Source organism: Oryzias latipes, chromosome 16 (assembly GCF_002234675.1).
Source record: "Oryzias latipes chromosome 16, ASM223467v1".
Taxonomy (NCBI): Eukaryota; Metazoa; Chordata; class Actinopteri; order Beloniformes; family Adrianichthyidae; genus Oryzias; species Oryzias latipes.
Window position 1 is genome coordinate 27,936,350 of NC_019874.2, and position 27,907 is coordinate 27,964,256.

At 41.4% G+C, this 27,907-nt stretch overlaps 2 protein-coding genes and 1 long non-coding RNA gene across 3 annotated transcripts in view; 2 read left to right on the forward strand and 1 right to left on the reverse strand.

Annotated features, from left to right (window-relative positions):
• On the forward strand, positions 1-4,932 carry LOC101159043 (SH3 domain-binding protein 5-like). Its single transcript, XM_004078489.4, has 6 exons — positions 1-622; positions 811-873; positions 1,209-1,337; positions 1,504-1,668; positions 3,250-3,423; positions 3,504-4,932. Exons 1-6 carry the CDS (start codon positions 392-394, stop codon positions 4,047-4,049), a joined length of 1,308 nt encoding a protein of 435 aa, XP_004078537.1. The 5' UTR covers positions 1-391; the 3' UTR covers positions 4,050-4,932.
• The window catches only part of LOC110016708, a 24,993-nt gene continuing 900 nt past the window's right edge, over positions 3,815-27,907 (reverse strand). The window contains exons 2-4 of the long non-coding RNA XR_002292041.1: positions 21,304-21,451; positions 19,905-20,057; positions 3,815-3,924 (exon numbers count right to left, since the gene is read on the reverse strand). This is a non-coding gene — a long non-coding RNA (uncharacterized LOC110016708). The remainder of the gene's footprint in view (positions 3,925-19,904; positions 20,058-21,303; positions 21,452-27,907) is intronic.
• LOC101159293 (gamma-aminobutyric acid type B receptor subunit 1) overlaps positions 5,230-27,907 on the forward strand; it is a gene marked incomplete in the record, with an annotated part of 118,173 nt that continues 95,495 nt past the window's right edge. Inside the window, 6 exon segments of the mRNA XM_023963908.1 lie at positions 5,230-5,647; positions 11,461-11,547; positions 11,747-11,811; positions 15,570-15,708; positions 21,336-21,521; positions 22,432-22,449. Of these exon segments, the coding sequence (XP_023819676.1) occupies positions 11,469-11,547; positions 11,747-11,811; positions 15,570-15,708; positions 21,336-21,521; positions 22,432-22,449 (487 nt within the window).

Sequence of the window (27,907 nt, forward strand, 5' to 3'; positions counted from 1 at the left end):
ATTCGTTACGATGATATGTTGGAAGCCGCAAGCTAGCTAGCCTAGCTGTAGTGATGAAGTACTAAATAAGAGATGGACGGAGGTCCGCGCTTCGCAGGGGGGTTTAATAATCAACCCCCGTCTAGAGTGGTCCTTTGGGCATCTGTGTTTTTAGCTTTTTCTTCTGTAAAGAAACATTTACCTTCTTAATAATGACACAGTTAGCCTGCTAGCGCGCTAAGCTAGGCTAACAGTAGCGGGTTTCGGTTCTATGGCCGATCCTCCCAATTTAACTCGCGTCACTGCAAACAGACATTTCTGACTTAGCGACGCTCTGTCGTTTTTGAGTGGACCGGATTTGTCTGCTCGGGGTTCGAGTCTTCTATTGCTTTGCGAAACCGTGTAGTCTGGAATGGAGCCAGGTGGATTACGAGAAAGCCCCGCCGGTTCGGGGGAGTCAGACATGGGGGACTGCTGGCGGGAGGTCACCCCCCGCGTGGATGAGGAGGGGAAGTCGGTGGAAACGGAGATGACAGCGGCAGAGATGGCACTTAGGGAGACTCAACAGGAAGGAGAGAAGCAGAGAAACGTCGTGGAGCATCTGAACAGCCCGCACGAAGAGGAGCTTGATCCACGGATCCAGGTGTGACTCCCACGGCCATACTGGCTCATTTAGTGGGTATTTAACAGTGAAGGGTTTTATCATCTGTGATTCCGTTTCATGTCAACATGAACAATAGTCATCTTTTCTGTCTAGTTAGTTCATTGATAACATTTCCCCATGACTCACTGCTTTTGTTGACACTGACTGTTGTGTTTTAATCCCCACAGCAAGAGTTAGAGCAGCTGAATGAAGCCAGTGCAGAAATCAACAGACTGGAGCTGCTGTTAGATGTAAGTGCAATTAAAAATCACTTTTGATCTTCACTGAAATATTAATCTTTTGGGGAAAATAACATCTATTCAAACTTCTAACCTGTTAGCTGAAAGACTCATACAGCTTGAATGTTAATAAAACATGAAGAAAGTGAGAACTGCTCATTTTGATTTCATTTTATATCCGTTCATCCAGGTTATGATTGATGTTTTGTTTCTGGTAAGATGGAAAATGACGTGGTTGCTTGCAGTCTGGCATCCATCGATTCCTTACTTCCTCTAGCTTGATATCCGATAAGCTGCCTCAGCAGAGCTGAATCCAGTCTCCTTCGTTTCATGCATTAATCATCCAGGACGCCAGATCCAGCTACCGGAAGATCCTGACGGAGTCTGCCAGGAAGCTGAACGCGCATAGCTCGCAGCTCGGGAGCTGCATCGACAAGGCCAGGCCTTATTATGAAGCTCGCCGCCTTGCTAAAGAGGTATTCCACAAGGAAAGACACAATCTGCGCGATGTAGAGGGATATGTTTTAATGCAACAGTAAGACTGATGTCACTGACATTTCATCAATCAGTAGGCCCACAGTTTGGCAGTGGAGTGGTGCCCTTGTCATAATGTTTCTCTGAGAGGTGTGGCTGCCTTTGTAGGCACAGCAGGAGACCCAGAAGGCAGCTCTGAGCTACGAGAGGGCCGTTTCCATGCACGCAGCTGCCAGGGAGATGGTGTACGTGGCTGAGCAGGGCCTGCTGGCTGATGGCACTAACACTCTGGATCCCACCTGGCAGGAGATGCTTAACCATGCCACTGCAAAGGTAATGGAGGAGACGAGGGACATTTGAAGAGAGCCCTGAGGAATGAGCTGCAGTTTGATCAAACATGTTGTAGGCAGATGGGATGGAAGATGGAAGATCATTTTTAGATCTATTGTAAAAGCATTCCCAGTAGTCTCTTAATTATGATTATGCCGTTTTTTGGCAAAACTAAAAGAAACGGTGTTGTTTTCTAGGACATAGTTTCTGCAGAGCAGCAGAAGTTAATTACTTTACTTTAATGTGGGCGGGGCTTTTGGTGGCAGGCTTATCTATTTGTTTACACTCTCCTCCACGAGCTTACAGCTCCTCACACTCCCATTAGGGGTGCAACAAAAATGGTGAGCAATCCTGGAGCTATCCAGCTGTACAGTTTTGAGGCAGATCCCGGCTCGGACGAGGAAAACAAAGATGTACATGGATCTATTTGACTCCAAGTGGATGCATCAGAACGGAGCAGGGACAACTACCAGCTTTTACAAATAACATCTATTGTCTGCTCCTAATTCAACATAATTTGAAGAAAGAAATACTCAAGCACAATTTTAAGATGCATTTTCTTAATGCATGTCCTCCATCATGCTACAAGAACACAATTTTCATTAGAGTGGGTCTTAAAGCACAATAAAAAAGTAACTTTTTTAATTTTGTATAACATTTGCATAAAACCAGTGTCAGCTGTTCCTCAGTGTAGATATGAAAAATATGTTTAAATGAAGAAAATAATATTTTTATGCAAGAAAGCTTCACCACGTTCATTTGGGATGTTTAATTTAATTTAATTTAGCTTCTGGTTTGTATCCCAAATGAAACGTCAAAACTGACTGGATCCTTTTCTTACTTCTGTTGTAAGAGAAAGTCTGGCTTTGAACTCAAGTGTTTGAATCCTGCTGAGAGGAAGAAGAGTAGCTTCATCTGTAATAATTTCCCACCAGTCTTATAGTTTTATGTAGAGGTAAAGCAATCTGATTTATTTGACACAGACTGAAGTTCAGAGTAGAGGTGGGAGGTTTCAGACCACAAAGACCGGCGTCCCCGTGTGTTTTCCTCACATCCTTGCTCGATTTCAGAAGATGCTAGTACGCTATGCTAGCCATCATCAACCACCCCTGGTTTAGATGCAGCACCACAGATGATGGAGACATGCTAGCATTGATGACCTGCAGCTTTTCATGAATGCGTGTTATTACTATGGTAACACTGGGGATGTTGTTACACAGTGATGGAGATTTTGGGATACATTTTTCCAGGTGCATTAACATTGTGTGAAAGCTGGAGTGGCAGAACAAAGTCGTTTATCAGTTTAGGAGTGATGTCTTGGACAGCGTGAAAGTGACTGAAGTCTTCGAAGGCTGAAAGATTACAGACTTTAATTGTGATTTCTAATGCTGTCTTTTCAGATCTGCATCTGCTCGGTGTGGTTTACTTAGTCCAGGGTCACTGTGTGTGTCAGAACAGCTCTGCTGGAATCAGTCTGAAACCAGTTTTATCCTGTTGATTTGTTCCAACCATTTGTTCTGAGAGCATATCTGCACATTCAAAGTCCATATCTTGAAATGGAATAAACTTTCATCTGTCCTGCAGGTGAACGAGGCTGAGGAGGAGCGCGTGCGCAGCGAGCGAGAGCACATGCGCGTCACACACGCCTGTCAGGAAGCCGAGGCTCGAGTCCAGATGCTGCAGAAGTCCCTGAAGAGACTCATCGTGAAGTCCAAACCTTACTTTGAGCTCAAGGCCCAGTTCAACCACATCCTGGAGGTAAAGCACACGCAGGTGCACGGCGTGCACGGCCTTTCCCAGCCACTGACGGTGCTCGCTGGCTGCTTTTGTGTCTGCAGGAGCACAAAACCAAAGTGCTGCAGCTGGAACAGCAAGTCTCCAAAGTGAAGAACCACTACTCAATCGCCCTGCGGAACTTGGAGCAGATCAGCGAGCAGATCCACGCTCAGAGGGGAACGGACCCGGCTGAGGGAGAGCTCTCCTCCCTGTGCGGTGGGCGGAGCCCCCCTGTGGGGGCTGAGGCAGACACCAGAGTGCAGGAGGAGGGTGGAGCCTGCAGTAGGGGAAACTCTATAAGCAAAGACAAACTGAATACAGCCCTTGATGCGGTGGATCAATACAAAGAGAAAACTGAGCCAGAGAGGGAGCGAGCCGGGTCGGACTCGCTGTCCGTCTTCAGCCTGCAGACCATCGCCTCTGACCTGGAGAAATATGATTCCGTGGAGCACCTGGGCGACCTCAGCGACGTGGGCAGCGTAACTGGGGATGAGGGAGAAAGAGACAAAGGGGTGGTGGTAAATAAAACAAACAGGCTGCCGGAAAGCTCCGTCAGGGACCGGCAGCTGCAGTTCTCCAAGCAGCACCACCGCAGCTTCAGCCTGTGAGCGCAGTGTCCAGGAGAGGCAGCCCACTGGACAAGCTGGAATGATGTTGATGTAAATAACACTAAAGGAAAACACTAGAGTTCTAACACTACTGAAGTCCTGAGTCCTCCTCCCCCCGCCCCCTAAGCATGAAGATGTCTGAGGGGGACATATTTATGAGGTTGCCATTTCTTACTTCTCAGGCTTTTTGGGGGAAGAGATTTGCTGAGACTGTGAAAAAACAAGCCGCTTCCACCTCTCCCTCTCCTCTGTCACATCAAGTCCAATCAGCCCCCCGCCCCAAGGTAGAGGGGAAGTCCCGGTCCTCTGGAGACGCACGGAGGTCCAGGAGAAATGACAAAACACTCCTGACGCCACAGAGCGAAGATGGGATTTATGGAACGCTCCTGGAGACTGTTTACACGCTTCAGCTGAGAAGCAGCACTCCTGAAACGAACAGAAACTCAGCCATGTTTGTATTTTATGCCATAACAATCAGACCTCCACATTTGTCTTATTTGTTGTGCTGCAGACGCCCTCTGTCTGTGTGTGATGAACCTCCCGTCGCACTCTGATGTGCGCCTTTCACAAAAACTTCCGCTTCAGCTGCGGGTTTCCGTTCTTTACAAAAGAAGCACTAAATCGACGATGAACTCAATAGTTCTTTATAGAACTTTTTCAAAGTCGAAAATGTCAACTAGTGAAGTTTTAACGATTTGGGAATGAGTACATCGAGCTGGAAGTTACTGACTTGTATGTGATGTGAACATTTGCTGTACAGATGTTGTTGATGTCTTAATCAGTCACAGACCCCCCCCCCCCCCCCCCCCCCCCTCGCTCTGATGTCTCCTTAAGTCTCTGATGGGCGCTGTCATCCTCAATAAAACAGATCATGCCCCCTGTAGTGGTGTGTGTGTGTAAGAGCTGGATGTGAGGATTTGTGCAGGAAGATGATGCAGAGACTGGAGGGAGAGGCCTGCCTTCAATTATTCAGCAGATGCAGGAGGAGGAAGCAGATCGAGAAGACAGAGGACGACAATGAGCGGCTCTGCTTCCATCCCGTGGGCTCCAGAGGTAACAAAAGGCTGAACCATGTTAACACCAGCACAGATACACCCCCCCCCCCCCCCGTCTGCCTCCCTGGCGGGCTGTTATTATTCACAGCGGGATGAACGTGCAGCCGCTCCTCCACATTGGCGCTGCTGTTTGTGAGCGCAGAGGAGGGGAAGAAACGGCTGATAAATGCACGAGCGCGCCTGTTACGCACGGTGCGTCTCCATCATGACGTCGTGAATTAGCTCAAGATTGTAGAGAGGGGGGGTGAGAGGAGAAGGAGAGTGTGGTGAATCGTCGGCTCTGTGTGCTGTGCTCTAACTCCCCCTTTAAAAAAAAAGGATTTTTATTTTATTTTTGTTCCGTTCTTCTTTTTGACAAATGCAATACAGGGAAGGCGGGCGTGCTGCTTTTGTGCCATACCGTTCACGCGTGGAGCACCCCGCATATTTACTGTAAAGCCATATCGACAGAGCCATACAGCCGCCGCAAAGATGCAGATTTCTACCAAATAATCGGACTTTTCCTCGGAGGGTCCCTGCCGGAGGACTCGCCGCTGTCTGGGAGTAAGTAGTGCGCTGAAAACGGTGCTCGGTGTGGACAGATGTCATGTTTGCTCCTTCGGTTTGAATGCACCATCATGGCACCGTCCTGTGCGCGTTTGTGAGGGAGGGGGTTGACGGCGGCCGCCTCGGGCAGATGGCAGCGCCGCTCAGATTAACGCAGCTCGTTAAGATGCTCGGCCTTCCTCTGCAGGCCGCGCGGATCCCCCCCCCCCACCCCCGTCAACAAGCGGCCCCCACCGTGACCCCCATGCTCAGCCGTGCACGAAATGCACCACTGACACAGACACGAGGGGGAAAACCCGCGAATTAGGTCCGAACGAGTGTCCAGGAGGGGGGGGGCGCTACGGCCTGGGCCGCTGAGCGTCAAGGCGCTGTCCGCGGTGCTGAAAGCATCGCGCCTTTCATCCCTGCTTCCCACACAGAACAGCAGCTCCCAATCCTTGGAAACACGCAGAACTACGAAAATGAAGCTTCCAACGAAGCTCATTTAGTCTCCTGCAGACCTAAACCTCCCTGCCATCTGTCTTCCTTATCCCTGACTTTTGCTATCCCCCAACCCCCCCCCCCCCCCCCCCCCCCCCCACACACACACACACACAAACACACCAGCTTTAAACTAATACAACTGCAAAGTTCAGATGTTTGCGGAGGAACGGCTGACTGCAGAGCTACAGCAGGTCTTATGAATCTTTTCTGGCTGTCACGAGTGATGAATGGCATTCAGTGAAAGGAATCAGGGTGAATGTGGAGGCTGTCAGAAAACTTCAGCTCTGGGCTACATCAGCTGCAAAACCCCAGAAAGGCCCAAAGCATATAATGTTGACAGCCAGTCAGGCTGCAACCTGTGGTCTTCCAGAGCTAAAGGTGAAAAAATAAATCAAACGTTGCTTTTTTTTTTTTTTTAGTCTTTAGAAACTTTAAATTCTAATTATTCAAAATAGATAAAGCTTTTAGCATGCGGAAAAATGTAAATTTTTAAAAATTAAAAAATCAACCGTTTGCGATGGAACTTCACTTAAAATAACTAACACAATTACAAGTAAAACAGGTAGTTTTTCTGTGACTTTACTTTTCAACACGTTACACTTTGAAAAACAAACTGAATGGGAAAGACGTTTGTTGTAGGGAGCAGAGCCCCAATCCAAGATTATGCTATCACTAAACTTTACCAAGCTTTTTTTGATAAAACTGTAAGTTGCACTATATTAATAATGTATAATAAATCTTTTAAATCAAAGAACACTTGGGCAAAGTAGTGTTTCTCAGTCACCAATTTTACGTTAAGTTGTTGCCCTTACAAGATGAGTTTGCTCTGTAATGTTCATCATAGATTGCTGTGGGAGACGGAAGGTAAAAAAAATAACTCGGGGAAGTTAAATTTTAAAGAGTTCATTTGTATAATAATGAAGAAAAGAGCTGCAATGTTTTGGGGCTATTGTCGGGTAATCCTTTTCCACAGATTCTCTATTTGATTAAGGTACAGAGATTGGCTAGGTCACTCCAGAATTTTGAATAATAATAATAAAAAAAAATACTCCTTTGTTGCCATGGCGATGTGTTTCGGAACATTGTTGTGTTGGAAGATCCAGCCACGCTTCATCCTCAATGATGGAAGGAGGTTTTTGCCCAAAATGTCACTATACATGGCCCGATTCATCCTTTCCTAAAGATTGGTTGTACTGTCCCCTTTGCAGAAAATGCCCAAATCATGATGTTTCCAGCCCTATGCTTTACAGTGGATTCTTCTTCCTCCAAACACAGTGAGTGCTGTTTGCACCAAAGAGTTCATTTTAGCCTCATCTGATCACATGGTATTCTCTCAATCTTCTCTGGAGCATTAAATGCCCTCTGGAGAACTTTAGGCAGGCCTGGGCATGTTCTCCTTAAGCAGGGGGGCCTTTGGAGCACTACAGGATTTGAACCCATGACATGTGTCAATATAGAAGTCTTTGTTTTGTGGACCCAGCTCTCCACGTAGTTCTGTGCTCACCATTCTCAAGCATATTTGTATCCCGCCAGGTGAGGTCTTCCATGGAGGTCAATGTGGAGGGAGATTTTCTGTGATCTTGTATTTCTTTTATTCTCTATTAATTGCTCCAACAGGTGATCTTTGTTCATCAAGCCGCTTGCTTATTGTAGTTTGGTTCTTCCCAGTCTTGTTGTCAAATCTAGTCCCTAGTGTTCTTTGACAGCTCTTTGGTCTTGGTTATAGTGAACATGTTGGAGTCTGACTGTTTAAGGGTGTAGTCAGGGGATTTTAGAACAGATAACCAAACGGGTATTAACATCTTGAGGATAGGAGATCTTCTTAAGGACTAAGTAACAGGTCTGTGATGGACATAATTCGTGTTTTTGTGTAAGAGCTAAGTTGCACCAGTATACAAATAAATTCTTTAAAAAAAATACAATGTGAATTCCCCAAATCTCTTGTTACACACTGTCTTTTACACCTGAAGTGTACCAATAATGAACATTACAGACCTCTCTCATCTTTTTAAGTTCATTAACTAAATACTTTTTGCCCCACTGTACTTCACTGATGTTGGTTAAAATGTAAGATCAGGAGGAACAGTGAATAGGTTTAACTGTCCCGTCCCATGGTGCTTGTAATGAAGTCCTCAGCTTATAGCCTTGGTTGGAGGTACTCAAGTCTTTTTCCCACATATGTTCCTGTGATGACGGTGTTTTTAAGTCCATTCATTCATCTGGGAAAGCCCTTAACATCTGAAACTGTGCCATGTCTCTTGTTCATTTGATGTTGAATTAGCAAAGAGACTAAAGGCAAAGGTGGCAGGAAAGAAATAAACTAAATACATGCATTGACTTGCATTGACTGCCAAAATATTGGCAGTCAGACTGAGCAAACAGGATCGATGTTAAACAGGCACTGTGGGAAGCTTGTTAATTAACAAAACGTGTTTTACAGCATATCGTGGTCCTCATTACAACAGTGTATTTCACAGAGCTAATCACATATTCTCTTCCAGCAATATAAAACGGTCACCGTAGTAATCTATGTACCATGAAACATAACACACATCTTACATCAGCTTGTCACATCTTTCCATTGCTGTAATCAGTAATGGAGAACATTTCTTTGAGATTGTGTGTTCTTTTTTTACTGAATTGGTTTAAGAAAAGAAACTAAAAGAGTTTAAAGGGTCTATGTCATTCTGTTCTTAACCCTTTTATAGTAAACAATGTCCATGTATATGATAGTATATTATCTCTGGTATACAAAGGAAAGATTTTTTGAAATTAAATATTATTTATTTTCCTGAGCTAATTATTCTACCCGGAAGTAAGGCGACTCGATCTCTCCGTGTGGGTGCCACCTATTTTATGACGCCAACCTAGAGCCGGCGTCATCAACGTGTCTGCGTCTCGCCCACGAAAACAAACATCGCAACTTTTGCAAAGACGGATGTGCATATTGTACATATAAAAAGAAAGTGTTTTGCTGATCGGCAGAGACGGTGGGTGTTTGTGTTTGCCTGGGGGCGGAGCTAAAAGCGCAGACTCTTCCTGGAAGGGGCTGTTCTCACGAGCTTACTTTCAGCCCCGGACCTTATACAGAAAAAAACACATGCAGAAACAAGGCAGTTTTGCACCAAATTAACATGGGACATTGTGTGCTAACTTTAACTTTAGCATAATACACGTACTGTGCCACAAGTTAACATGCTATTGTTAATAATGGGAGGTAACTTTTGTTTCTATTGGAAAAAAAAAATCAACAGGTTGCACTGACCAAGAATTTGGATGCTAAACTAACATCATCGGAAGCACAAAAAACGGTACTGCCATCTTGTGGGGTCATTGCAGAGCCAGGAAAGCAGCACACAAGGATTGGGTCAATGGTCATGAGTCAATGGTCATGAGTCACTGCTTTGTTGAAAGTTTGGGCAGCCAGATTCTCATTGAGGCAGAATTGTGTGATTTACTGGAGTGAAAACTGTTATCTGTCTGTAGCTCCTTCCGAAATGTAATCTAATCTGCTGTTACATAAGGAAGGAGTAACTCTGTGCAGAGACACTGTAATTATGTTTAAAAATTTGAGGAAAACAGCTCAGATCCAGACGGCAACAGTAAAGCTTTTAAAGGCTGTGACAGATTGAAGGCTGCATAGGTTAGCTCTATCGCATAGAAGATTATTGAGCTTTCTTCCTTCTATCCAGCTAACGTCTTTTCCTGAGAGTTCAGCTGTTCTGCTGCAGGACAGAACCAGACCATATTTTACCTGATTTTCTAGACAGTTCACATTTAACCTATCTGCAGTCCAGAACCATCTGCTTAAAAAAACTCTGTGAAGCCTCATAAAGAGAAGAGTCAATTCCTTAAGAAGTGCAGCAAAGCACATCCTCACTAAAAAAATCTAGAGGTCTTACTAAAAGAGAAACAGACTTTAGGCTGACACTGTTGTTCATTTTCTTTTAATTTAAATTAGTAAAATAACAGAATAAAATTATTTTTTAATCAATTTAAAAAAAAAAAACCTTCCTGGAAACAGAGTTTTGTAGATCAGCTTGTATTGCTGAGTCATCAGGTTTAAATGACTACATAAATATCTCAGATTTGTGTGAGCAGAGGATCTGTTTGCTAGGAGGGACAGCTTAGTATGATGGGATGGAACCACAGATAGAAGCCCTGTAGACTGAGACAGTCCCTCCAAACCAGGGATGTCAAACTCCAGGCCCCAATCTCCTGCTGGTTTTCTACAAATCCTGCCTTATCTGCTGCTGATTACCTGGATCAGGTGTGTTTAGCTAATAAGGAGCTTCAATGGCAGGTTGGTTGGAAAACATGTTGCACACCAGCCCGTGAACTCTAAACTCTCTGGAGAGGTTCATCGTGCATCTCATCAATATGCCTTGTACATGGACTTGGTTTTCAGCTGTTGCACTCACTCTGTGCCAGATCGACCAGGTGGAACGCACGAGTATGTCCCCTCAGCTCCACAACACACCCTCAGAGTTACTTCAATGACAAAAACAAACATGAATAAGAAGAAGAGGTTCCATGAGAGATATGCTAACAGGGTGAGGGGGGAAGGAGACTGCCTGCATTTACTTGTCTTTGTTCTTTATAAGGAACGACCACAACAGAAAAATGGATGGAAGTCTACTCTCTGACCAAGCTCGTTCTATCAAAGAACTAGTCAGTTCTATTTTGTGGAGACGTCTCTGGTGATACAGTCAGAGATTCAGACTTATGCTAACACTAAGAACTGGTGATTGTGTCTTTCAGACCACACTATCTCCCAGGAGAGTTCACACAGATCACTGCCACTTTAGTGTCTGTCTCAGGACCTGGTTTGAACTGGAAAAGGCTGTCAATCAAGCAGGAGGAAACTGTCTTTCTTTTGGGTGTTTTTAACCTAGGCCTGCATAATAAATCGCAAATTTATTGTCATCGTTATATCAAAGTTTGCATATCGTAAAGGACAGTGAAAAAAGCGATAATTGGTTACCTTAAATATGCTAAAACAATCTTATGGCAGCTTGAAGTACTTAAAAAATCAAATAAATCCCTTTTAGGATGCTCGCCTCCTGTGTAGACGAGGTCTTAGATTTGACTTTGGTATTCGATGGGTTTTACTCGGCGGACCTGTTGCACATGGAAAAACTTTGCTGACAGATCAACCAGTCAACCTTCAGCAGAAGCATGCAAGCACAGGTTTGCAATACAGAAAATGACCCAATTTTGGTGAAAAGGGAAAACCACTGATGTCATTTTTCCTCACAAACCCTTCTCCTCCTCTTTCTTCTCCACAACCATTCTGCTCTAAAGTCTTTCTCTCTCCTCTCTTTCAGATCCAGAAATGGGGCGGCTATTGTTTCTGATTATTCTCTGCACTCTTCCATCTTCAGTTGTGCCCATACATAATTCATCAGCGGGAGGTAAGTTGTGTGAGTGAATGTGCAGAAATGTGTTTGCCTGTTTACTATCTGCATTCATGGAGAGGAGCAGCTCTGCAGAGTTTAAGTGACCTGCATGAAACACAGTAATTTGTGCAGCGAGGATGGCTCCTGTCAAATGGATAATGCTTCCCATTGATGTATCAGCATCTGTCATCATCTTTTTCTCCTTTTTTCTCAGGCTGCGCCATCATCCGACCTCCGAGGGACGGCGGGATCCGCTACCGAGGCCTGACGCAGGAGCAGGTACAGGTTTACTGCATGGATCATCAGGCAAACATGGGAAAAACAGGCTGTCATGTCTTTATCTCTTCAAAGTAAAACATTCTCCAGATTTAGGGTCTGATCTTTGGTGCACAGACACAGTGACCAATTTCCACAATTCCAAGCAGCATGTCAGAGACTTCGCTCCTATTAGTCAGAGGCGCGATGGTGATCTGCGTCATTGACCTGCATAAAGCTGCTTGTGGTCAAATGTGTGCGCAACACACACGTTTTTAAACACACAAATTCACACTGCTGCTCGTACACTCTGAGCACAAGTTGAAAAATTTTTGGATCCAAATTTGTCTTTTCTGTAAATTGGGATTTAAACTAAAATCCATTTTTCATTACTTTTTTTGCTGAATGTTCTAGATCAATAATCAATGAGGTGAATATGGGATTTTTGTGTAGTGCAGCTGTGAGCACCAACCGCCTCTGCTGCATTCAATAAAACATCAATGCGAACTGACTGTAACTTCAGAGGCTCTTCAAAGGCTCCAGCACAGTGAGAGATGAGGGGAGGCTTGTGTTCTGCGGGTGGGAAGACGTGACTGACTGAGGTGGGGGGGATTGACACAGTGTGTGAGGCTCTGCAGGTCAGGCTGCACCTCCAGGAGTGAATGTGACAAATCTGTTTGTTTGGTCTGAAGGACCATAGCTGTTTCTGATGCTCCAAAGATTCAATCTGGCTTAGAGGAGAGCTGATCTGGGCATCTGCAGCAGAGCATGAGAACAACTGTCATTCTTGATACGACAAGATGAAAAAAAAGAAAATTTATTTCAAAAGTCCAGTTTCTTGTAAATAGTTCTGAGTCTCTTTCATTCAAGAAAAAAATAATAGACATGACTAAAGGTTAAAAATAATAATAATAATGATATATATCTACCACGCATACTTCAAAACATGGCCGGCAGAACGGAAACCAAACCTGCAATCAGAGGTCAACCGCTCTATTTCTGCCTTGACCGCTCCACTATTTACTCCTGCTTGTTTTTCTGGTTGTGGTCCTTTCTTGCACCCTTTTCCTTCTTTGTCAGCTGCAAACTGTCATCGGTCTGGAAGGTCCAGAGTCACGATGGTCCAGTACATCGCTCCGCATGAAAAGGGCTCTGGAAAATTTGACTCCATTTGTTAATTTTGTGAAAGTAACTCAAAGTCATCTCAGAGTTCTGGAAAATGACAATGCTGACTCTGTAATCCTGTAGGAGGATGAGTCTCTTTTGAATAACAGCAACTTGTAATTTACTGTATTTAATCAAAAAGTATCTTTCAGTACGGTGGGCCTGAAGTGCAAATCACATGAATAAATCACTCAATGCAAAAACATATTAAAGATCACAACAACAATTCAAAACTAAAAATAATAATACTCATAACAATAATAAAACATTACATTTTATAAATCAAAATAAAATGTCAAAAAACGAAACTCAAAATAAAAAAATCTTAATAAGGAAGCATCTCGGAAACAAAAGTAATTTTCAGAAATCAAAATGAAATGTTACAAAAATTTAACCAAACCATAAACTCGAAACATGATTATGGGACGTCACTGATTATATTTTCATTTCTGGAAATAATGATTTCTGTATAACTAAATATGTTTTTTTGGGGATGTTTTGCTTTCTGGAATATTTTTTTCTTTTTCCTAAATGTAATTTAAATTTTTCTTAGTTGTCATTGTGATCTGTAATACGTTTTCGCGTTGAGTGATTTGTTGATGAGGTTGACACTTCAGGGCCACCGTACCTCACAGTTCTAAACACTGATGAACAGTGTTGTACAATCTACTCACAAGCTGTGATGCGGTACAGATGACTTGTTCCTGATATTTCAAAGTAATCTGTTACCCTACATTGTTACTGTCTCGGGTTTGTAATATGTTACATGCCTTATTTTACTCTGAAGTAACTTTGATCATAATACCTGTAGAACTGGTACAGAATAAAAAGGGACACATGTGAATTCACGTTTTACTTTGAAAGGTCTATTTTTAGCCACAGCATATGAGGACAGACAGCTGGTGCTGTGAAAATGGATTTAGACACAAGAATTCAAAACTAAAACTAAAGTGTTTGGCTCAATGAATCCTAACAAGAAACGTGACCTAATAATTTAAGTTAAAAAAAAACGACTGACCTGAAATAGAGTATTGGTTTGATTTTTCAAAAGTTTTTTATCCATTAAATTGTTCAACATGACCGTAAACAAACACATTATGAGTGAAATGATACGGTAAAGTGATTAGTAATGTTTTACAGTTACTACAGCAAAAAGTAACATGTTACTGCCAGAAGATTACTTCTGTAATGATTTACTTCAAACACTGCAGGCAACCTCAACAAAGCTGGGACTCTGAGCAAATGCCAAACTCTGGATGTTGGATGACAAACGGCAGCCATAAACTCAGACTGCAGCACAGATGTGTTACAGCTGTGAGGGAAGGAGGGGCACTGCTTCATTTTTTTAGCCCTCTAAAGTTTCCTGTTTCAACACAAAGGCATCTCCAATAGACCAATGAACCAAACTCACACACACACACACACACACACAGATGCTCCATGATGACCTAAGGATGTTTTTGATTTGATTTGATTTGAAATGGTTTATTTCAAGCAATCAAAGCAAGAATAATGCACAAAACAATACAATCAGCATTCATTCATTCATACGAAGAAGTATCAAACTTAGGATAAATAGACATTAAATCAAAGATTGCTTGAAAGGGAGTGAAAGGAAGCAAACTCATATAATCCCACCCCTGAGATTAAGAGAAAACAATTCTTTATTTTTCCACATAATCAGCACTTTCTAGAAATAACATTTAATTTCAATGTAATGACAAATGATCAATGAGCTTCTATGTTAGTTTCTCTGTTCTGAGCATCATGTGGTTTACATCAGACCCTGTTTTGAAAAAAAAAAAAAACAACACATGCATTGTTCATGAAAATTATCCTGGACAAACATGTAGACAGTTTATTTGGTTGAAAAGGAAAAAACAAAATCTTATTGTATTTGAAATGCTGAGTCATTCTAGTTTATTTATTTTAATCCAGTTCCTCTAAACTCTGCATGAACAAACCTCCAGTTTGCCCTCTAGATCTGCACTTCAGAACCTTTTATACACATTTAATCACATTTTGGTGGTTAGAAGCCTGCAACATAACTGATCACGTCAAAGTAAAGCAACTTAAAAACATGATACTTCCTCTACCGTGCTTCATAATGGCTAACGTAAACGTTTCCAAGAGCTGAGACTTTGTCCTGACTAGAACAAAGGGTTCACTTCCAAAACTCATCTCTGTGTTTTACAAGTTTTTCCACCAAAGCCATAATGAACCTTCAAGCTTGGAAGAAACCACCTTAACCTTTTTAGAGGTTCCTGCTGCTTCTCTCTGGTTACTTTACTTTAGAAAAACGTATTTGTTGCTTTAGATAAATTCCCTCCTATCTAACTAAATCTTAAACCATAAAACTTTGAATGTTTGCATGCAACTATGAGTGAAACAACAAAACTTGAACCAAAACTAAAGGGAAAAAAAACTGAAGCCCAACTTTTAGTTTCTTCCTGTCATAAACATGTAATTCCGAGAGGAACGGCTCGTATTTTCTGCAGGTGTTGCTTCTTGCAGCAGAATTGACTGCTCCAGCAGAGAGCCCTGTTTGCTAAATCGCCTCTGAAATGTCACAAAGATGAAGCATCCGTCCTGAGCAAAGACTGGTGTTTCCCTCACAGATCCGCAGCGTGCAGATCCTGCCGGTGGATTATGAGATCGAGTACATCTGCAGAGGAAACCGGGTGATCGTTGGACCAAAGGTCAGGAAGTGCTTGGCCAACGGCACATGGACGGACATGACGCTGCCCAGCACATGCTGTGAGTCTGCTGCGATCTCTGATGCCGCTCATGATGGTGACTCTGCATCAAGAATCGTTTTAGAATCCAGTATTTTATGAGGGTCTTTAGGAATCATGTAGCTGTTCAGGCTGACAAACGTGCTGAGACTTTCATTTCTGCTTCCAAGTAAATGAGTGGATTTATGCTTGATTAAATGACTGTTGGGTAAAAGAGAGCACAGTACGCTGACGCTCTGGTTAAATAACAAACAATTCATTGTTTGAATCTTTCAAATGCTTTTTTTTTAACTAAATAGGGGGGCTTAAAAAACATTGATCCCGCATTGGCTCACTCTGTTAGTGAGTTCTCTGCTCCTTCTGACACTTTTACTAATGTTTACAGTCATAAAGTCACTTAGATCAAGAAATTACAACCCTAAAAACAGATTTTGTGTGTTTTCCTGTTATAAATTTCCATCTTTAAGGAAAAACTGACAATAAAAATAACTTAAATTTTGGGAGATTAAAAACATCTGTTCTTTGTCTTCATCTAGAAATGTGCTCCATTAAAAGTGATTATTGATTTTCAGGTTGTCTTAATAGAGACTTCATAAAGATAAATCACAGACATGTCTAAAATAACCTCACGTGACCATCTTTCCTTTATAAAGTAAGTCAAACGATTATCCTAATTAAAAGAGAAAATAGAAAAACTGCCTTTTGCTGCTCACTCAACTATTTGTGTTTTTTTAGTCTTTTCTCCACCGTTTGATCCTTTAAAATTTCAAACAGTTTACAGAGCGGCAGTTCAAAACCAAAGATGTGTCAAAGTGCTCCAAAAACAGAAAACACAGGCTGAGTTTTATGAATTATTGTGGTTGTAATCCTATCCAGATCATTCCAAAAGGGCAGATTTGATTGCTTACACTACTCACAATAAGTCAGAGATATTGTTATTTTACATGAGGGCTTTTCCTGTAAGGAAATATGTTAAAGTTTCCTTTTGATATAGATCATAATGAATGGGTATAGGGACACCATTTTCATTAGTTTGATTTTTGTTAGCCCAAAATAGGCCAGTAATAAAGATAGCCCCAAATAACAAATATTGACCATGGCAGTCTGTTAGTTTGCTGAAGACACTGAGCTTGCTCCTGGGACCAGCTCTTTCTTGGCTCCTCTCTCTTTTTGTGGGGGGTGAGGGGCCTGGGGGGTCGGCTTTTTGAGCGATGGGGCCCTTGGGCTGGGGAGACCTGGGCCCAATGCTGGGGGGTTGTTTCCCCAACCAGGGGCCAGTCTGGCAGCTGTCCCTGACTTACCCTCTTCCTCACATAATCACTTATTGCCGCGTGGATTCGGGGCCCTCCCCTCTCGATTTTAATTGCACCTTAGACATGTAGGAACCTTGGTGGTGGTGGTGTGGGGGGGGGGGGGGGGGTGCTTGGCCATCACTGTGAGTACTCAGGAGATGTACTCTCAGTGCCCTACCTACCAATTTTAACTTGACATAACTTCTTATTATATAATTTATTATTATTTATTCGGCAGATCATATGGACAACTTTAAAGGTTATCCTTATACTGAGTTAGCAGTGGAGAGGAAAACTCCCTTTGAGTAGAAGAACCAGACTCAGCAAAGGGAGAAGTCTGCTAGTTTATGGCTTTCAGATTTTCCACAAGCGTTTGCCTTGTGTGTGTGTCTGTGTGTGTGCATGTGTGTGTGGTGGCAGGGTCTTTCAACTGCTGTGCAGTTCTGCACAAAGTGACACCTGCTCACAGCTCAACCTTCACTTTCTTAAGTTCTGCAGGAAATTTCTGGCACCGCCAAGTCCACTGTGCTCATGAATTGTCTGAACTTTTTAGAAGAGCCGGTTTGAGGATTTTTCTCCCAAAAGAGCCGCTGACTTGGCTGGAAAAATGCAATATGAGTGCAAACAAAGTAAGCCATGAGAGCAAAGCTGCTGCCAGGGAGCTGAAACCCAGTCAACAGCTCTGTGAGGCGTGAAGATGCTGCAGACGGTGAGGACTGTCTCTGTTCACCTCGCTTCACTTCATCCTGTTGGTTCATGTTTATTTTTAATGAGATTTTTGATCATGGCTACCAAAACCTGTCCCTAGCAGATGTTATTATGGTGAGAAAATCCCAGAGAATGCAGCTTAGAATCTAAAGAATGGGATCAGATACTAAAACCAATCAAATCTTTATTTATCTCTTCTTGACAACAGAAACACAAATTTTAAACTGAAACTAAAGACAGACGCTTCTCTCTGCCCACCTCCTCCTCAGAGTTTCGCACACACCTATAAAAGGAAACTTGCAACACCTTTACTGTGAAAATTCTGGAGGAAGTGTTTAGTTTCATTCATGGGAGTTTCATGATTTCCACAAAGACGAGCTGAGCTGAGCATGGATTTAAATATTGGTTGTAATCTGACTCCATCATTTGAGGATAAACAGCCTTTTAACAAACTCGGATTTATGCTAAAAAGACACCCGAGAAATGCATGCAAACACACACACACCCACACACACCCCTACTTATTTCCATGGACCCATGAGACATGTTGATAGAATGGGGAAAGGCGGGGACACAGGTTTTCTAAATGAAGTAAAAGGATTGTTTTTATCTTAAAAGATTTTGAGGAATCAAGGAATGATAATTGACAAATAAAATATTTTAAAAAATCTTCAATTATAATGTTTCAAATTTGGTCTAGATTTCCACACCCACACGTGTGCACACACACACAAGTGCAGAGAGATGGATGAGGAAAGCTGCCAAGTTGAATCCCAAACAAGCAGAGACTGTGCTTTTTTTGTAAGAAACTCTGGGTTGACTCCGAGCCTTAGATTAAAAAAGGTCGGTTGAGTCTGGTTTTGTGTCAAGACAGGCAGGTCCATTCGCATATTCGGGAAATAAGTTCCAAAGCCATGTTGGAACCAGTCAACAGTGACTGGTCAAAATCAGTCTGAGTCAATGTTTCTATGGCAACTACTGTTGTCAATTAGGACTGAGCTTGTTCAAAGTTCACACCCCTTCCACTGAAAGAGGGCTCAGGAGAATCTGTCAATCAGATGTTCGAGGTTTAACTGAGGCATCTGATTGCGATGAAGAAAAAAAATCTGAAAAAAATTAGGATTTAAAAAAAATGTTAAAAGGAAGTATCAGAGCAAGAATGGTTATTCTGTCAAATAGAATGACAGAGTAATAGCTGTTTATTTCTCTGTAGATGTCTATGGGATTTTGGCTTCTTGGTGCCAGCGGGTACTTCCTATGGGGGAGGGATCGCTTAGTCCAGTTCTCTGATACAGTCAATGTTTCCAATCAACATGCCATTGAAGCTCCTTATTGGCTAAACACACCTGATCCAGGTAATCAGCAGCAGATAAGGCAGGATTTCTGCAAAACCAGCAAGACACCTTTCATGGCCTGGAGTTTGTCACTCCTGGTTCAGAGACATAGAAGCGTTGAGTCGAACCCCGATCCCAGCAGGACAGATGCTTTAGTCCATGAAGACAGGTCAACTGAGTTTTTAAATCCTTAAAAGGAGTAATTCTTAGGGCTGCCTGGTCCAAACAGTCAAGTCAAGTCTCACATTTGGGATAAGTACAGAGCCGAGAAGAGGTTTGGGTTCCGTACCTCCTGATTCCCAGCAGACAAGGGTTGTCGTTATAAGTCATTATAAAAAAAGAAGCATTTATGCTGACTTCAATGAAGCTGTGTGTTTTTGTCTTTGGTCAGCATTACGTCCTTAGACTCTCTGCAGATCAGTGGTTCGGTTGTTGGAAGCTTTGTCTTCAAAGCAACATTGTGAGAAAACGGTTCAGTTTGTTTAAAAAAAGAAATGTAAAAAACTTGAGTGTTTCAGAAAAAAAGGCCCCCGGTCTTCCTGTTTTTCTTCCCGTCCTGTTATTTCAGGTCGGACTCTGTGGAATTGATCTGTTTTCTCTGGCTTACGTAAGAGCACGAGCTGCACAGGAAGGGGGATCCAGCCAACTCTGCAGACACACAGTTGTTTTCATCTGCAAGTTACACTGAATGCAGGAAGCTCACAAAGATTTATGATGCTTTTTAGTGTCCGAGTGAAAGTCATGTGTAGGAAAAGCAGAACAAAGCTCAAGAAATCTCTGCAAAGCTGTTCAAAGGAAACTAATCTTAAGGAGCTTGAAATGGTTTAAACCCCAGAGCTCGGGTAAAGCATTTTCCATCTCCATATTTCTATTTAGTTTTTTACCTGGCATAGAGCTGGAGGCCAACAAACTCCAACTGTCCACAGTGGAGAAGATCTGCACCTTTATAGCCAGCAGAAAAGATGGAGAAGCTGGGGTCTTTAGGATGCTGCCTTTCTCTGAGGCCTTAGTCTGTTCAATGAGGTGAAACCGGTCTCCTGCAGACCACGAGAAGAAAAACCAAACAGTATCACAAAAAGACCCTACTTATCCAGACTGCTTTTACTTGCAGTAAATTTGATTTGCAACAAACTAGTGCTTCCAAGAATACAGATTTAAGCTGCAGAAGTGACTATAGGAAGTAGTTTTTCCCCCCAAAGTTTTGTACATTTTTTGGTCAGATTCAAAAAGCCACGATTTATGATTCTTCTGTTTCAATGTGTAATCTTTTCTTCTAAACCGAAGTCATAGTTCTTTCTCTATTGTTAAACCGAAATGGGCCAGCTAGAGTTTTTAGGGGGGCACACTTAAGGCAAATGATTTTGTATACAAAGACAATTCAAAGTGCTTTGCATAAAACATTAAAAGAAACATTCAATAGAAATATTAAATGAGTAAAGAAAAGTAAGAAAGTTAAAAAGAACTAAATATTAAAGTAAAGCGCAACAGTTAGCAGCTCATAGCTGGCAGAATCTTGACTCGGACTAGACTTTCAGACTCACAAGATGAACGACAGCAGCAACAGCTTTGGATATGGGTGTAAGAGAAAAGTGATGACCGAATAGGGCTGAAGATATGGTGTCTTGTCTGGCAAGTGTGCAGGGTTTAAAGTTTGCTGGAGTTTAGTCTCAAAATGCATCACCCTATTGATCTCAGAGGAGGCCTTTCTATCAGCCTGTGGCTGTAAGCACAGATCTCCGGCAGATCTAACAGCTTGTTTCTAAGTTATTTCTCTTAAATGTTTTGATCATTTAATGATGTGATGTGATACCAAAATATTTTTCTGATAAAGTCATAGGTGATGTGAAGACACAAACAACCGTGAAGTACTTTTGTGATAAAACAAGTTTGCATAAAGTTTAAATGAAAGTGAGTTTAGCTTAACAAAGTTAAAACATCAACATTTAAATTCAGTGGATTTACCAAGAGCCTGTACAGCGCCTCAGTCTCCTGGTGTCATTGTAATATAAAACTGTGTGTCATCTGCATAGCTATGGTAACTAATGTTGTCTATCTATAAATTGGACCAGTTGGAGCATATAGATGAGAAATTGAAGTAGCTCCAGTATGGAGCTTTGGGGAACTCCACATGTTTTTTTTGGTTCAGATGAGAAGCTACCAGTTGACACAAAAAGAAAGGCAAATGTAGACCCGCAAACAAAATAAAAAATTGTAATTTTGGAACTGAAAGCTGATTTTTCCCAAAGACTTGATTTTAGACCTTATAATGGGGTAAAAACAAACCTTTTCAGAGTCTTGGTGTTTCTGGCCTCCAGTGCTGCTGTGTCCGCGGGTGTGGACCTCTCTGGAGAACGGCAGGGTGACGGCAAATCCCCCAGGACCTCCGGTGGAAGGGACGGCGCTCCATTACAGCTGCCACGCAGGCTTCATCCTGGAAGGGAGAAACATCAGCCACTGCACCAAGCTGGGCAAGTGGGACGCGCCTAAACCCACCTGCCTGTGTGAGTATCTGACTTCTTCCTAATACTCAATATGCAAGAACCCAAGATCAAAACAGGAAACATAAACATTTATGTTTTTTTTCTAAAAGTTCTTTAATCCAATGATTAGAACATGCTATAAAAAAGTTATTTGACTATCTTTTAACAAACGATTTACATGAAATAAAACACTTTGCAGATTTCTTAGAGATTTTTTTCAGTTTTCCTCACAACACAGGAAGGTTAGGCCTCAAAGATGACAAATGATTGCAAACACCTGCTCACCAGAAGTGTTGCTAGGCAATAAATCACCCAGCCAATCACAGTGTAATCCTCAGAGGGTCACAGAAAGAAAACATGGAGAAATACTCCTGTTTTTCACTGATCAGGCCATGAATTCATTTATGACAATGTGAGCAGTTTCACAGGCAGCCAAGCAGCTTTCTCAGTCACAACAGATGGCGCTTCCTCCGTCCGGAACCATTTGTTCACATTAGTGCAAATAAATGAGGATTCATGGGAAAAAAAGAAGAAGAAAAAAGGACTCGGATGAAACAAAGATGGGATGAAAAGGAGACTGCCAACTGGTTATTAGTGGGGTTGGCATGGCAACCAGTAAAGTTGCTATGGGAATAGCAGAATTAAAAGAGATGAAAGAGGAATTATCAGGACAGTTGGAATGTGCTGCAGTAAGCAGACCAGTTATTGTGTAATCCCTGAAATCTAACAAAGTCGAGTACTTTATATTGTAGTCATGTGTTTACTTTTCTGAACTTGTGTATAAAAAAATGTGAGGGGCTTTTTGTTGTGTTTTATTTGAAACCTGCGCAGTTATGTAATGTTATTGTCCTTCAGTGCCTCTGCAGGGTGTCGCTTTGCTGCCATCTAGTGATTTTGCTTTTCTGTCTCTCTTCATGTTTGCTCACCCAAGACGACAGAAACTATACAGGTAAGAGCTTTTCATCATATACTTGCTTTCCTTTAGTAATAATGAAGAAAAAATGGAAAAGAAAAGTCCCAAACATAAATTTAATCTCAGAGTGGATTTTTATTTCATTAGAGTGAAATTATGCCGTGATTAATTTAGGAAAGTTGTGGTTCACAATTATAAAATACGCATTTTATATATTTTCTTATGAATTTTTTAATTAATAAAGTAAGGGTAGAACAGTTAAAACAATATTTTCCCTCTGTTTATAGCTTAATCTATAAACGCAAAAACAGCTGCTTATCAACAAGGCTCCAAAACTAGGTTTTTTGATTCATTTAAAACTGACCCTATAAAAAGTACAGGTAAGTACAAAAAGCAAAACTGGCTCTCACACAAGTAGACTTTGATTTATTATTTAAAAATCTAAAAGATGTATGGTTTCCTCAGGAAAGGGTCCTTATTGTGAGAAATGATTTGCTAGCCAAAATAGGAACGGTCAGGGCGTCTCTATTCTCTCCTTCACAGTAAGAAACATTGGAGATTCTTCTGTGAAAGAAAAGAAGTTAAATCAGATTTTTATGGTTTCGTCATTTGAAGTGACACATTAATGCTGGAGACAACCAAAGAATAAATTCATCATGAAAAAGAAAGCAGTAATGATCAAAGTGGTGTCTGTGTAACATCTCAGAATTTGATGAAACACCTATCTATTGCTTTAAAGGGTAACTCAGTTATTTAAATGCTGAGATCTTTTTTGGGTTGTTGTGATTTCCTCCTTTTTTTATGTAGGTCTTTCCAGATGTAGGAAAAATTGCTGCACATTTGTTTGGATAATTCAAAAGCATCGAGTGTTTAAACAGAGCAAAGGATTCACAGGATGTCAACTGATTAGAGGAAGACTCTATGGCTCCCTCTGGTGGACAGAAAACACACCAAGCTCAAAACAAGTAGAAATATTCAACCTATTATAGCCAGGATTCTACACATCCAAACTGTTATACATTACTTTTATAACTTAAGAATAAACCCTTGGCTTATAATATTACTTTTCAGAATTTTAACGCGTCACATGACTTCTGTATTACTTTTAATTTACTTTCTTTGGTAGTCTGTTGACCTCTTAATAAAACAAACAGCAGCTAATGAAAGCAGGTAAAAATGACTGCACTACGACGACGCAAACAGGTCTGTGACAGCTCCGAGAAACAGAACAAACTAGCTAGCTTCCCCTCTGCGTGCAGATCCAGACTACTAAAGTGAGATATAAGTGTTTGGCCTACCAAGCATTTACACACTTAGCTCAGTAGTTTAGATCTAACCGTTAAAACCATTAAAAAAAAAGCTGACCAATCACAGAACAGAGAAAAATGTTTTTTGTTGCATTGTTTCATCTGCAAATTGCTATTGCTCTTGCTGCAATATCATTTTGGACAGTCTGTTGTAATGCGAGCACTAAGTCAAAGATTATTATATATTGTTTCTTTACACTACTTTGTACTGTGCTGCTGTAATATATTTGTGTATTAAATACTACCAAAAATGTTTGTTGTAGGCTTAAAACCCAAAAGAAGGAAGAAAAAAACGATAAATTATTTCCCTATTTTTATGGCTTACAAAGAATTTTAACACTTTTAAGAAAAATCCTCCCCTTTCTTGCTTTTTTTAACATACATAGTCATGTAGGAAATGTTACTCTATTAATCCAAAACAGCCCATATAAGACACGACAGGTGACTGAGTCATATTTTTTTTATGCAGCTTCCATCACCACAGAGCCAAAAAGAAACAAATATTCAACACGTTTTTGTCTTTTCCTCTCAGCAAGTGTGAAGATGTGTTTCTGACTGAAAACAGACCTTTCATTTTGTTTCACTGATTCCCTTTTATCTGTTTTTGTGTGACTGATGTGTTCCAGCTCTGAATGCAAACCTGCCGTCCAGTTTTGACCCTTTCCTATAAAACTAAAAATGAAAGGCATCCTCTGCACAGCATTATACCATAAAATGACTCATTTGGTTTTATAATCACTTTAAATTTTAAATAATGTTTAGGTTTTTGCAGATACCTGACAGGCCAATTTTTAAATAATATCTCCAAATCAGTGCAAAGTAAAAACACAAATGTTTGCAGTTTTATTACTATATATTTTTACCTTTTTTTTTACAGAAATTCATCAGGATGTAAAGATTCACATTTTCTTTAATATTTTTCAGCTTTTTAAGTTGAAAATTTTGTCATTAAGAATGAGCATTTCTGTCTGTTGGAATTCTTTAACCCTGTATTTTGTCTTTGTACCCCTTTTTTCTGTTAAAAGTACAAATTATGTCACACCCCTGTTCACTATGGAGGCCAGACATTTGAAATATTTTACCACCGTTAGACTCATTGTGCAAACTAGTTCATTACAAGACTCGGACCTACGACACGCTACATTAATTTTTAAATCTTTACTTTGAAAAACCTTTTTAAAGCTGTAGATGTCTTAATTATCCATTAAATACTATACAATAAAAAAACGTTACAGTTTTTTCAGTCAAATTGAATTAGAAAATAAAGTGTTTGAATTAAAATCAGGTTATGCCATAACTCTCAACATCTCTGAACATCTGAGAAATGATTCGCTAACCAAAAGTAGGTTAGGCCTGCAGGCAAACTGCTGCAACAAACGGGGATGAGAGGAGGTTTCCAGGTGGACGTTCTAACAGTCTGTGACTGATCAGGACTTAGAGAAAAACCTGACTAACAGCCCACAAAACTAACGCTTAAGGCTAACTTTCACAAGCCGACATGAGGTGCTAACACCAACTAAAGAAAACGTTTTGCCACAAATTGGACAGTTAAGTTAAATATTTGCTTTAAAGACTAAACTTGTGGGCAAAAACCTGCTAAGGTTTTTTAATTTTTTTTGTAACATCAACGCTCAAGACTGTCTGACCTGACAGGCAGGTGGTTTCATTTAGTAGAATTCAGCCTTCAAACCTGAATTGAAGTTTTTAATTCACTTCTAGAATTTTGCTGCACTAAAGAAACCCGTACTATAAGACTTCCCCTTTCAGATACTGCACATTTTCAGCAGAAAAACATCTCAAGCTGCTTTGTTCACGTCTTCTTTGTGCCTTGCTGGTCAGAGTGAAATGACCAACAGAGCTACTTTGTGGTTCCTCTCTGTGAGGCCCACAGAGGAAGTCACGGAGCTGAATCACAGAAAATCCGTTACACAGGCATCCTGACAACTAGCAATGCAAATGTGTTCTCTGCAGAGAACATTTCTAAACGTAAATATCTCCCAACCACTGCTTCCTGCTGAGTTTACTCCATTTAGTATTTGCTGAGTTTACTCCATTTAGCTCTGGTTACAGGAGGTTGATTAAATCTAACAACTATTGACCAGATTGTCTAAAGTTAGCAAATATTACCATTTTAAATGAAAAAGAAAAAGCTTGAATATCACAGTTCATTTATTTGACATAAATTGTCAATTAAAGACCCACTTCAATAGAAATTTTGTTTCTGCTGTTTTTCACATGTTTTTGTGGGATTTTTCTGATGACGGAGGCCTTGTATCAAGAAAATTTAGCTCAAATTTACATTTCTGAGTATGTCCTTATTCAAATCAAATTGTTGTAAAAAAGGGAAAAGAAACACCATTTGAAAAAGGATTTCTTTGTGACTTAGAAAATATGCTGGATGGGCCACAAGTTCCCTGCTCTGCTCCATCCTGATGCGTCCACTTACAGACAAATAGATCCGTGTCATTCTGACATCCGGCTCAAACCTCTGTGGCCGGATGGCTCTGATAGTGCTCGCCATTTTTGTTGCACCCATAATGTTAGGTTAGGGATTGTAATCTAATGGGAGAAAGTGTAAGCGGAGAGCTCTCAGCAATGGGAAGTATGGGGTGGGGGTCGCTCCACGCCAACAGTCCCCCCCACAACTCAGAGAAAACAACACAGGCTTATTGATTTTGGCTAAAAATGGTATAATCCTAATTAAAAGACCACTGGGAACGCTTTTAAAATAGATTTTAAAAAAAGTGGATCTTTAAGTTGGAAAAAGACCAAAACAAGGAACATAGGAAACCTTTGAAACTTCTCAGCTTTTCACCGGTTTTTAACATATCGGCTACAATTGTGGACTCACATCCATCTAATGTTCATGTCTTTAACTTTAGCTTAGAGAGTCTGCTGTTTCATCAGCCAAAGCCTTCCTAAACCCCAAACTACACAACCATCCCAAACTGAGTTCAAGTTCAGGTTTCTACCCACAGAGGGACCTCTGGATCTGCAATAGACGCTTAAAACATGTGGGAAGTTCTGGCTGACCATCATGCTAGTCTGGTCACCTCATTAACTGGGCAGGAATCATCCCCATTTTTTTTAATATAAACTTATCTTGTCAGATCAAGCAGAAGCCAACAGGTTGAAGAAAATCAGAACTGTAGGTCTGAGCAAGAGCAGTTTTGATTTCCTCCACAGGAGGGCAGCAGTGATCTTTGTCTCCGCCAGGTCGCAGCAGCCTGCAGCCTTTTCACGTGGCTGTTCTGTAAGTGCGGCTTTACATCTCCCCCAGCAGCTGCAAGCGTCCGACCTGAGAAGGAAACTTCTCTGAAGAGCTCGCATCAATTAAACATTTCTCAGCGTTCTTATCCATCACATGTTGAGTCAGGAAATGCACAGCACTCGCAGCTCAACTTCTAATTTCTTACCAGGTTATTGCATGGGGAACATTACTGCTGAAGCGCTCTTCAAATGCTTCTAATACCATCCAAAGCAATTTGCTCAAAAGCCTCAATAGTGTGGAAGAGTTTCAGCTAATCTAAACTAAACCCCTTGTGACTTTGCATAATTGGAATTTTTTAATGGAAATTGTTCTTCAATTGCTTTGTTGCTGAGGAAACTTGGATTCATTTTTAGAGACAGAAAACGTTTTTTTTCTAATGATATCTGAGTTTTTGCTGCAGAGCAGCTCCTTTCTGAAAATAACTTCAAACTGCCCAAAAACCAAAGGCTCAACAAATGTGGCAGTAATGCTGTTTCATCAAATCCCTGCAAAGATGGTGAACAGGTCCATTACTGCTGCACCCCCCCCCCCACACACACACACACATACATCTGTATTACACAGTCAGCGAGAATCTCCCCCCTCTACATGCTCAGAGATTCACACTCTCCAAGGTTTTGCAAAACTTGCAACCCTACAGCTGCAGCTTTAGTCCAGAGGTTACTGAGAAACTTCTGCAAATGTCACAGAGCAGCTCAACAAACCCAGCAGCAGAGGAGCGACGCCCGTCTGGGCTCTGACCTCCTCATGGAGCTGCTCTGACTCCTCAGCGTGGGCCATTGCCACCCACTTCCTGCCTCCTCAGCGGGAGAAAGGTTAATACCTGCTCCTGTCTGGGGGACTCAGCTAGCTTCCCCTCTGTGTGTAGATCCAGAGCAGATCCAGTTCAATAATGAGCCCAGCTGGTAAACAACAG